Genomic DNA, 12,422 nt, shown 5'->3' on the forward strand with positions numbered 1-12,422 from the left:
ATCAGTTTTATTTAATTTTTTTAATTAAAATGAAATTAATTAAATTTTTTAAAACTTAAAATTAAATTGAAATAAAAAAATATAAAATAAAATTAAGATCTCATTTATTTTATCATATTTGTTAGTGTTTAAGATATTTAAAAAATTCAATTAATAAAAAATACTTTTTAAATTAAATAAAAAATAAATTATTTAAAAAAATAATTTTTTTCTTTTAAAAAGAGAATCATTTTTCATACGTTAACATTTTTATTAAAGTTTTATATATAAATTTTTTAATAAATTTTATTTTTAAAATTAAAATTAAATAATAAAAAGTAAACTATTTTTTACAGTAAATAATTTTTTAAAAAATATTTTTTAAATATAAATTATTTTCTGTAAATAAATAAATGTTAAAATTTTAAATTAATTCAGTTGTTCATTGGATTTCAGCCCAATACCGTTAATCCCTGCTAAAGACTCGCATTTTTTTTTTTAAACTGGGCAGTGCTTAGTCTACGATCCAAACTCCAAAGCGCAGCCCAACCAGAAAGCCCAGAAAATTAATTGGCCAGAAAAAGATAGAATGGCAGAGCAGATGATTCATATTCACCGGCCGTCTTCTTCCTGCGCTCTTCATTTGGATCTCTGAGCTGCTGCTGCTCTTTTGACCGCTCCCATCTCCACTCTCATCCCGTAAGTTCACTGACTATTTCTCTATCTCTTTGATCCTTTCCTACTTTTCTTTTCGATCTATTAACCGTGCTAGGGTTTACATGCCCATTAATGTGTAGTCGCTCCCCTTTTAGCTGCTATTTTTCTTAGAGCATGGGATATCGTTGTATCAGTTGCTTGTTTAGTGAAAGTGAAAATTCTCTTAACTTTTTGAGAATATTGAAGTTATGATTGCTGCAATTGAGATTTATTTGGATGATGTTTTTTTCTATTTAGAATTATCTTTTGCCATCAAGAGTTTGGCATTTTTTCGGGTATTCGTTTGCGCGTTTAATTATGGTTATATATGTGTTGTTTTTGATTTGTTCAGCTAAAGGCAGAGGCAGACGGAATTTTGTCCTTTTGTTTTTTTCATGGTCGTATGTTATGTGTTTTCAAGGGCTTGTTTTGTTTCTTTTGAGTGTGATGAGGAAGTTATTGTTTTTATGCGTTGTGATGGGAAACATTTTTTGAAGTGTACCGTTATGGTTATAATTTATTCATCAAGTTTGTGTCCTTTTTTTTCTGTCGCAGAAGTTTGTGTCCTTTGCCAGTCGTATGGGAGTGTTAGTGTTCTAATGTTTGAAAGTGATGATAAGTCTGTTGGAATTGACTGTAAGAACTGAAAGATGGGACTGGAGAAGCAAATATTTTTTGTGGTTTTAATTTGGCATTTAAGATTTATGCTTCGAGGATATCCTAATATGAAACCAGAATTATGATATACACATGCTTATATAGTCTAGCTTGGAATAAAATTCTTACCATGTTTTCTTTCTAGTCATATCCTCCTTGAGTATAAAAAGGAAAGAATTAATGGGGATTCTCTTTTACCCTCCTGACTATGGACGCTGAACATCTCACTTATATATATATATATTGATCACCTCAGCTCCTACCTTTGTGGTAAGGTGCAATTGAGCTTGCAATTGGTTTGGTCTCATTTAGCAGTTATGTATGTAAACATGCTTGACCCACTTATTAACGTGCTTGAAAATCTTACTATGAATTTTGTTCTATTGATTTATAGTACTTGGTGATTTGTTGCAGGAATATTCACTGAAATGGCTGGAGGAGGAGTCATCCACCAGCTTTTGAGGAGGAAGCTTCAGCCACGCTCTGCTGTAAGAATTTCCCCCCTTTTCACTTTATTATTTAATCGTAGTTTTATGTGCTTCTTCAGTAGCTCATGGTGGTATATATATTTTTCTGAGTGAGATATATGGGATGGATCCCCCATTTATAGCCTATGACTGATTGCCAGTGCTGATGCTGTAATGATATGGACTGCAATTTTGCATTTGCAAGCTTTGCATGCTTCTTCTACATTTGCATCTTCGGATCAAAATATCCTTTGCTATAGATTGTATCTTAATTCTACAGGCCTCTCCGTTTTCATCTATTTTTACTTCAAGGAAAGTTCGCGATGATGCTGGATCAGCAGGTATGAAGTCCCTAAGAACATTTGCACTCCTTGGAGCTGGCCTTTCGGGTTTCCTGAGTTTCACAACTGTAGCATCTGCTGATGAGGCTGAACACGGCTTAGAATGTCCAAGATATCCTTGGCCTCACAAAGGCATTCTCAGTTCATATGACCATGCTTCGTGAGTAGTATGATTATACCATCTTTTGTCATTGAAATTGTGCTCTGGCACACAATTCCACTGGATGCTTAATAGCTATAACTTGGTCAAATCATATGTATAAATTTCTTCCTCATGATCACTGTCTGTCCTTTGGTCTTATTCTATAAAATTGGACTTCTTTCTTTTGCTATTAATTCAATTTTCCTATGTTAGCAATACGAGGGGAAAAATCTTTCGCCTAGTTTTGATATATTATGGTGTTGGTTTCATATCCATAAAGATGGAGTTGAAGGGCCTCCTTCAAATAATTTAGGATAAGTTTTGCACAGCATCGATGGGATACTGTTTCTAGATAAAACATGAAGTAGTTTATTTAGTGTTTTTTTTTTCAAAGCTGAATGAAGATAAAGGATCCATATAGCTGATCCCAACTAGTTTGAGCTTTAATTTTGTTATTGGTTAATGTCGTACTTTTTCATGGCAGGATTCGCCGTGGCCATCAAGTTTACCAGGAAGTGTGTGCATCTTGCCACTCCATGTCTTTGATATCATATCGTGATTTGGTAGGTGTTGCATATACAGAGGAGGAGGTTAAAGCGATGGCAGCTGAGATTGAGGTAGTTGATGGGCCCAATGATGAGGGCGAGATGTTTACCCGTCCTGGTAAACTCAGTGATCGTTTTCCTCAGCCATATGCAAATGAACAAGCAGCGAGATTTGCTAATGGAGGGGCCTATCCTCCTGATCTAAGTCTTATTACAAAAGTAAATCCTAATTCCTTGCTTATAATCTTTTGGAATTTGAAATGTTGTGTTCTAAAATGTCCTAACTTCTTGTTCTTACAGGCTCGTCACAATGGTCAGAATTATGTTTTTGCTCTTTTAACTGGTTACCGTGATCCTCCTGCTGGTGTTTCAGTAAGTTCTGCCTCAGTCTTTTTACAACATGGTTTTCTACACTATATAAAAATTTAACTTTATTGCTCAATGGAAACACAAATACCTTTCATGATGCGTTGAGGGAAAATTTGTTGTTTGATTTACTATATGGAGAATTGGTCGATTTCTAGCTTGGGTTAAATAAAGAAAAGTATTGATATAATGCATGAGATGTTTTGTGCGTCTCTTTCCTTGTGCATAATGGTTTCAATCCCGTTGTATCTTTGAAGGAAGGAATTGGCTTTGGCTGGTCCTGGGTGTGCCTGTAAAACTTTTAATTCTTAATCATTAAGTTTCACAGTTAATAATGTTCGCGGTGATGCTTCAATTCCTTTTTCTCCATGTACACCCTGTTTCTTTTCTCAATGATTGTTCACTGTTCCTCTTTGTAATAAATAAATTTCATAATAATGAAATATTATAGATCAGAGAGGGGCTGCATTACAATCCTTACTTCCCTGGGGGAGCTATTGCCATGCCTAAAATGCTGAATGATGGTGCCGTTGAGTATGAAGATGGTACCCCTGCGACAGAAGCACAGGTTGGTTTTCTTTTATTTGTATTTGAGGAGGGACAAAGCAGCAAGATTAGACTGCACTAGTCTTGGAGATTTATAGCCGTGTCTCATCAATATGTTGTTTGTGGTGCAGATGGGGAAAGATATTGTAACATTCTTATCATGGGCTGCAGAGCCAGAAATGGAAGAAAGAAAATTGGTATTTTTGGATTAGAATTGCATTTCCATTGTCTGATCATATAGATAGTTTATTGGAGCTGACTCTGATATGCCGTGGAATGCAGATGGGTTTTAAGTGGATATTTGTACTCTCACTGGCATTACTTCAGGCTGCATATTACCGGCGATTGAGGTGGTCAGTTCTCAAGTCTCGCAGGCTTGTTGTCGACGTGGTCAACTAGGTTCCATGTGGTTTCCCTCATTCCAGTGGTTGTGGGAGGACTTGAAATTGTCAAATAATTACTGTCAGAAAACTAGGCTTCTGCTGGTGGATATATTCATATTGTAATTGTGATGGAGAGACCTGCAGGGTTCCTTTTTTCTTTTCTTGGTTGAATCAAGGAAGAAAAATAAGCAAGTCCATATGCCGGACATGAATTTTTGTTAGATTAAAAAAGAAAAAGAAAACCTTGAGCGGTATGTTCTTTTGTTTTTATTGCAAATTTGCAATCTGTAGTACCATAGCCAATATTGTGCTTTGTTATTTCTAATTTCATATAAGGGTACTTTCACCTTCTATTGATGGTATAACCTACAGTTGAAATTATATCCGACTCAGTTGTTTGTTTATTTTGTGTATTGCCATCAAAATTGAAGAAATCTAATTTGGAATGTACAATTCTGAGTGGAGGATTGCTGTGAATATCTTTGAGATAAATTTGTTGATGTTTTCTTTGGTAAAGATTAAAATTTTATTTTTTAAATTTAACGATGTTTAATTGAGAAATTTAATGAGAAAAATTAAATAGTATAGTTAAATTTGACAGAATATTCATTTCAAAAAAAAAAATTATTTGACAGAATATATTGATTTTATAACTATTCGCCCTGATTAGAAGTGAGCATAAAATAAGGACTAATAGTTTTGAAATTATGCTTAGAGGAAGACTTTAATTTAAGCCTTTCTCTCTTCTAGGAAGAGGGAAACTTCGTGTTTTTTTTTATTTATTTTTTTACTTTAAGGTAGAGATGAGCAGTATTTTTAAATTAAAATAATCAATTGAATTAAATAAATTTAAATTTTTATTTTTTTATTTTTTTGATTTAATTATTTTTTATTTTAAAAAAATCAATTATTTTAATTTAATTTAGATAAAAAATAAATAAATCGATTTGTTAGTATTATAATTGAGATTAAAATATTTTAATTAAATCTTAGAACGTTAAAAAATCATAAATTGATTAAGAATTTTCAGTCGATTGAAAATTTCAACTGATCGAATTTGATCAAATCAGATAAATTAAATTCAAATTAATTTTCGTCTAAATTTAATTTATTTTAATTTTTATAAATATTAAAATTTTAATTTTTTATTTATTCAATTTAATTTTAAATTAAACTAATAAATGTTATCCCTACTTATAGGTTTTTCCTCATCCGTATTGGGTAGATGTATATGTTTTGTTTTGGTTTATTTTTGTCATAGGAGAGAGGGATTCGATCAAAAGATTTACGCGGTAAAATCTCCAGAGATGACATGCATGCATCTGTTTTCTTAAGTTTTGTATTTATATTTGTGGAAGTTTTTTATTTTTGTTGCTTGTTTCTTGGTTTTTATTGTAGGTTTATGGGAAGCTCAATCTCATGATCCTTCCATAGCATGTTTCTGATGAAGGGTTAAGAGGTGATGACTCGTTAAATTTAGAGAATTTTAAAAGGTGTGAGTGGATCACCGAAGAATATGTCATTTTTATCATTTTTTGATATTTTTTTTTGGTAGTTTACTGCTTTCGGGTCGAGTATTCTCATATTTCTTTATTAAATTTAAGTTTATGTATGATGTTTTTGTTTTCGGTGATTTGTATATGACGTCTTTGTCTTTGGTGCTATTTTTCTCTTTTAAATTTTGATTATGGTCTTATTGTTCTCCCCGGTTTTCAGTGCATTTTTCTATGGTCAAGTTTTGGCTACTAGTATAGGAGTTCTCGTCTCCAGTCTAATGGTTGGTCGTCCAGAGCATAGAGCAACGCATTTTTCCTAGCTGAGTTTGAGTGTCAAATTACCTACTTTTTGAGTCTTTTTGAAATTTTAGAATCTCACCTAATTGAGTTTTTATACTTAGATTTTAGAAATCTTTTTCAGAATTTCCTCTTTCTTTTAGCCTTGAACTTATATGTAATTTCTATTTTCGTAGGCTTTATATTGTTATTTAGTCTTAATGAAGTTCATTTGAAAAAAATCTTACAATGAAATTGAGTATTCTCACACCAATATTTTCTTTTAAACTGCAAATTTAAATTATATTAAAAAGCCTGGAAGGATCAGAATGACACCATATGAAGCCCAATGTCTTGTATAAGAGGAAAGCCCTGTCCAATTATTTAAGCCCAAATAATCAATTACGAAACTTTTTAAGTTAAATTCTAGGGCTGTGGAGGAGAGTTGAAGAGGAGGTTTTTTATTTTTATTTTTATTTTTTTTCAGGGTATGATAAAGGAAACTAAGGTTTAAACTACTCTCAACCCACCAAATTGGTGAGTTAAAAAAAGTGAAGGTTATAATAACACTACCATTAACATTCAGTCCATTCGGTTCAAAATTGAACTGAACTGAATAAATTGAGAATTAAAATTTTAGTATTTATGAAAATCAAATCAAATCGATTTTGATCAAAAACTGAACTGAACTGGTTTGATTCAATTTGATTTGATTCAATTTAATCGATTTGAATTTTTAATAAATTTTTTTTATACTTTATTTTTAATATTTTAAAATTTAATTGAAATATTTTAATTTTAATATGATCTAGTCTCTTTATATTATTGCAAATAATATATTATTATCACTAATCAATTCGGTTTAATTTTTTTAATTTTTTTCTGATCAAAACCAAATCGAACCAAAATAATTAAAATTTTTAAAATTAAAAAATGAACCGAATCAAAATAAATAAAAAATCGAACTAAATTTTTATATTAATTCGATTCTGTCAGTTTTTTCGATTTGAACCAAATAATGCTCACTCCTAAATATGACACATAAAATTTTCTTTTTATTATTTTGAAGGATTTTTTATAAGTTATATATTAACATTTAATTTTATATTTTTAAAAAATAAATCAAAATATTATTTCATTCTTAAATTTTATTATTATGAACATGTTTATCATAACGTATAAAAGAACAATTTATTTATTTTAAATTTAATGGCATATTTAAATAATACTTTAGAATCATTTTCGTAATAATTATTTTATATATTTCATAATAATTATTTTTTTACATCAATATTTAAAGTTATTTCTAACTATTTATTTAATATCGTTGATGAAACTGCTTTTAAGAAAAAATAAATTATTATATTACTTTTATTTAGTTTTAAAACTTTCACATACTATGTATTCATAGTTTAGCCCTATAATAATAAATACATCTAAATAAATATAAAAAATTTCAGATTTTACTCTCTTAATTTTTAATTTCTATTTTAAAAAAAAAATTAATGTCGTATTTAATATTATTTTTAATAATTTTAATAATAAATATAAAATTTATTGATAAATATGTCAATTATTTATTAGTTACTCAAAAATAATTTAAATAAATAAATAATTGCTTAAAATTTTAAATGTTTGATGAGCTTTCAATGTAAGTATTTAGAATTTATAAGTTAACTTTTATAAATTAAACTAAATATTTTTTTTTAAATTATTTTAATAAAGATATTTACTGTGTTACTTTTAAACAAAATATTTTGTAAGAACAATCATTTACATTGCATCTGTGAATCCATTGATCAATGTTCTCACTAAGATAGGTCCACCAAATCTACATCAACGAGTACTTTTGCCATATGAAAAACACGGATGGACAGGCCGTATTCGGTTTAAATAAAAAAAAATCGATCAAATTAAATTAATTTAAAATTTTGGTTTAATTTTTTATTTAATTCGATTCTGTTCGATTTTTAATTTCAGAAATTTCAGTTATTTTGATTCGATTTAATTTTAATCAGAAAAAAATCGAAAAAATCAAACTGAATCGATTAGTGATAATAATATGTTATTTTCAATATAGAGAAATTAAATCATATTAAAATTAAAATATTTTAATTAAATTTTAAAATATTAAAAATAAAGTGTGAAAAATAAAAAATTTATTAAAAATAGAAACCGATCAAACCAAATCGAAACGGACCAAATCAGACTGATTCGATTCGATTCAATTTTTAATTAAAATCAATTTGATTTTTATAAATACTAAAATTTTAATTTTTAATTTATTCGATTCAATTCAATCTTGAATCGAACCGATCGAATGCTCACCCAATTGAACAGGCACAAAAATGGGCAGGAGTGAGGAGTAAGTGTTGCATTTAAGGGTAATCAAAGATGATTTGAAGATTGTAAAATGTGAATGGCGATTTTGCGACAGGGATGGCCGATTCCATTTCATTTATTCTAGCATATATGGTACAGTATCATATCCATGGCTGACAATGACTTTTCAGTTTCCCCTTCACCAAATCTATTCTAAGATCCGATTCGTCATCGGACCATCCACGCGTCCTCATCATGCCGTTTAATTTACTTCTATATTATCAAGACAAGCACTTTCCAGCCGTTCAGCAACATTGTTTATTGTTTCGGCAAGTTTAAGAAAGTTTTTTTAAATTAATTTTTTTTAAATTACAGCTATATTATTAAAATAATTATACATTACTAAAATAATAGTATCATCAAAATATCACCTTCAAGCCCCTTCACTAATAGCTAATAAATAAAATGATTTGATTTATCGTACATATAAGTAAAAAGTAAAAATAAATAATTATCAATAATATATTTTACCAACCAATTTTTTTCACAATTTAATTCATAAATTTCATCATTTTTATTTTGAATCCCGTTAAACATCTATCCTTTTTATTAATAATATTTTTTAATATTTTAACTAAATAATAAATTATTTTTAATATAATATAATAATCATATAAAATAAATTATAAATTATCACTATAAAATACAGTCATATTATTAAAATTTAATAAATTAATTAGCGATTCCACCTATTGAAATAAAGATTCGAATATTATAACGCCTAATTTTTTATTAAAATTCGCATTCTCCTAAATAAATCGAGTTTTCATATAAAGTTATTATCAGCCGATCTAATCCAACATATTCCTACTACATTTATAATTATGGAATCACCGATCAATCAACATGCAGACTCTCTTATCAATTAACCGATATCAACCAAATTTTAAATGAATACTATAATTAATTTATTCTTTTTATGATATAAAAGCGAGTGATCATGAAAATAAATATATACAGTTTTTACACAATTAATTTTGAATTCTAAATAATTTTTTATATTCAATCCGATTGTTTAGTTTATTAACTTGGAGCGCCACCCACTTTATATTTCTTTTACAAATTTAACTAATCGCGATATAATTTTATTTCTAACCGACATAGTTCTATTACAAGCTATATAATTTCTCTTGAAAAAATATTTTTCATATATAAATTAATTTTCACAAAATAATTTTTGTTTCTTTAAATAAATTAGTGAATATTTTTTACACAATAGAAATGCTATAATTACCGATCCAAAATATAACAAATCAAAAAATATATGAGTAAAAACATAAATTGTACTTGATTAAAAAAAACCAATTGTTTCAAGTCTTGAAGTCTACACTTCTTAATTATTAATTTCAAAGTTAATTAATTTCTTTTTCATAAATTAACTTTGAAGTTTTAATTTCAACATTTACTTAAAAATTAAAAGAACCAACAAACTGGTTTTTCTTTAAATTTTTTATTAAATGAAAAGGGTTAGCTCAAATATCAAGAAATTAACTTTTTGATGTTCGTGCCAAATTGAAATTTTGGAAAGAGAATTTATTTTAATTAATTTGACCTTTTTAATATTTGAATAATTAGAAACTTGTGATTGTTTTTCCCAAAATGAATATTCTAAAAATCGAACTTTATTTTTCATGTTGAGAATACAATGTTCCTTTTATTTATGGACTAATTTAAAAAAATTGAAAAAGTCAAAATAAGCTATATAAAATGTCCCAACAAGGCAAATTTAAAATTTTTTACCAAATAAAATTATTAATATTAATTTTAATTTTAAAATATTAAAATATTTACTATTCTCTTTGAATTTTAATTTTTATTCTAATTTATTTTTTTATAAATGGATTCTAATTTGATTTTAAATATTCAAAATTGCAAGGAAGTAATATCTTATTATTAAAAATACTATTTTATCATATGAAGATTTAATTGCAGTTATTTGAACATTAAGGAAAACTTTAGGGACTTATTTAAACTTTTTTTACCGGCAAAAATCTCACGCGCCAAAAGTAGAGTGAGGGAAGAAGAAAAAAGAGAGCAGATGAAATCCAAATAATATGTTCCAAGTTAGTAGGATTGAAACACGTGTTCACTTACTCGAACCTACTCCCGAAAAGCTCTCTCTCCACTTAGCCATCACTTTTTCGATTTTATGCGACATCGACACGTCGTCTCCTCTCATTGGCAAGTACAAGGACGTCAATTTATTCAGTGGGCTCCACTCTGACAAAAAAATTCCACCAATCACCTTTCTTCACTATGTTAAGAGTTGCCCTAGACACGTGGTGCCTCTACGCCCAACCACCGTGATGCCGTTATGATTATCGTCAATCTTTCCTGATAGAGAGAGAGAGAGAGAGAGAGAGAGAGAGAGAGAGAGACCAGAGAGTTTGCTCCGTGTGTCTGTGCGAGAGAGTGTGAGAGAGAGGAAGAGCGGAGAGTTAGCCAGTTTGGTGGTGTTTGAGGGAAGATGGATGGCGGAGAAGGATGGCGCGTGATAACATGCGCCGCTGATGCTCAGGATAAAACGATAATCAACCGGATAATGCACAGATTCAGGCCGATTGCGCCGAAACCAGCAACGGATGGCTGGAAGCAGGAGAACAAGAGCGCTTTGCTTACTAGTGTAAGGACGAAGAGAAAATATGTTAGGGTTAAGAAGAGTAACGAATACTATAAAAGGAGAAAAAGGAAATCATCAGATCTAGAAAGAGCTGCGGGAGAAAAAGATGATTCAAACGATAAGCTTTTAACGCTCCAGTTACTTCCAGAGAAAACTGATCTAGCAAAAGATTCAACCCTAGATAAAGGATCTAGCAGTGGTGTTGATCTTAGGGCAAAAAAAGATCATACGGATCCTTCGGTGTTGTTGAAGTCCAGAAAACAGGTAACTGGTGATCCGATTTGCCTCGCCTTTCCAGATCGGACGGCGGCGATGGCAGATAACCGAATGATAGAGACGTGGGTGACGGTGGAGAGCGTGACAGACACGTGCATGGGGGTGGTAGAAGGGTTAGGGTGTACGGACATGGAGAAAATGAATAATCTGAAAAAGGACACGTGTCCGGGGTTTATATCGGATGGTATAAGCAGAGTAGTGTGGGTAAACGAAGCATACAGGAAGATGGTGATGTTTAGGCCGGTGGAAGAAATAACGGTGCGGTTGGCGATAAAAGAGAAACTATTGCCATATCTGCACTACCAAACATTTACGTGCTGGGTTAGGTTACAGTACACGTGGCAGAAGGAGAAGTTCTCACAGATGGTTCCGTGTGATGTATGGAAGATGGAGTCTGGTGGATTTGCATGGAGGCTAGACACTAAGGCAGCTTTAAGTTTGGGTCTTTGAAAATGGGTAACAAGAAACATAGACCTCTCATTTCAGGTATAAGCTTTATCCTACATCTCTCACCTTATAATAAGTTTCTTCATAAGCTGGAGAAGCAAATCTCTGTATATAATTACATACATATAAGTAAATTCCAGTAGGTGCAAAAGCTTCTCAAAACTTTATATGTATAAACATATGGGGACCCATACAAGAAAGAAAAGGAAGCAACAGGAACGAGAAATAGTATGTAGATGGGTTCGAAGGAACTGGGATTAATGGATGAGTTGCAGTTAACATGTTTGACTTGTGGTATGATTGCCACGCGGGGGAGGTTTGGACCATTGGAAGACGAAGAGAACTTCCCAATTGGCCCAACCCTTTCTCTTGCGTTTTGGTGATTGCAATGCCTGTCTGTATGAATTGAATTTGCCAAAACTCTTTTACCGCCAGCTTTTGGGTGCTGCTAAATGCCTTATATACACTTATTTCTAGGTTTAATTGTGGCATATGTTGTGTATAATTATAGCAGCTAGAGTAAGTTCTCCTTTTTTTTTATTATTATTTATCTAGGATAAAGTGTATATCTTCCTAAACATAAGAACATGTGTCACGTTGAGACCCTAAGAAGTGTCACTATCAACTGGCAAGTTTCAAGAAGGAAAAAGGATAAAAAAATAAAAAAGGAGAGTTGTCATTATCAAACTAACAGCGAAAAAACTCACATGCTTTTTTTTTTTCCCTATTAGGTTAGAATAAATAATACTGAAATTATATGGATATCTTTCAACCGTTACTACAAAAAAGGAAGAAAAAACAAA

At 30.3% G+C, this 12,422-nt stretch overlaps 2 protein-coding genes across 2 annotated transcripts; both read left to right on the forward strand.

Moving 5' to 3' along the window:
* The first annotated feature begins 533 nt into the window (after positions 1 to 533).
* On the forward strand, positions 534 to 4,473 carry LOC110605510 (cytochrome c1-2, heme protein, mitochondrial). The gene is made up of 8 exons (XM_021744121.2): positions 534 to 678; positions 1,747 to 1,820; positions 2,080 to 2,300; positions 2,767 to 3,046; positions 3,128 to 3,199; positions 3,645 to 3,761; positions 3,871 to 3,936; positions 4,022 to 4,473. The coding sequence occupies exons 2-8, from the start codon at positions 1,761 to 1,763 to the stop codon at positions 4,136 to 4,138; spliced, it is 933 nt and encodes a 310-aa protein (XP_021599813.1). The 5' UTR covers positions 534 to 678; positions 1,747 to 1,760; the 3' UTR covers positions 4,139 to 4,473.
* Positions 4,474 to 10,320: 5,847 nt separating this feature from the next.
* LOC110605012 lies at positions 10,321 to 12,039 on the forward strand. Its single transcript, XM_021743302.2, has one exon. The coding sequence runs from the start codon at positions 10,744 to 10,746 to the stop codon at positions 11,620 to 11,622; it is 879 nt and encodes a 292-aa protein (XP_021598994.1). The 5' UTR covers positions 10,321 to 10,743; the 3' UTR covers positions 11,623 to 12,039.
* The last annotated feature ends 383 nt before the right edge of the window (positions 12,040 to 12,422 follow it).

Source organism: Manihot esculenta, chromosome 17 (assembly GCF_001659605.2).
Source record: "Manihot esculenta cultivar AM560-2 chromosome 17, M.esculenta_v8, whole genome shotgun sequence".
NCBI classification, from domain to species: domain Eukaryota; kingdom Viridiplantae; phylum Streptophyta; class Magnoliopsida; order Malpighiales; family Euphorbiaceae; genus Manihot; species Manihot esculenta.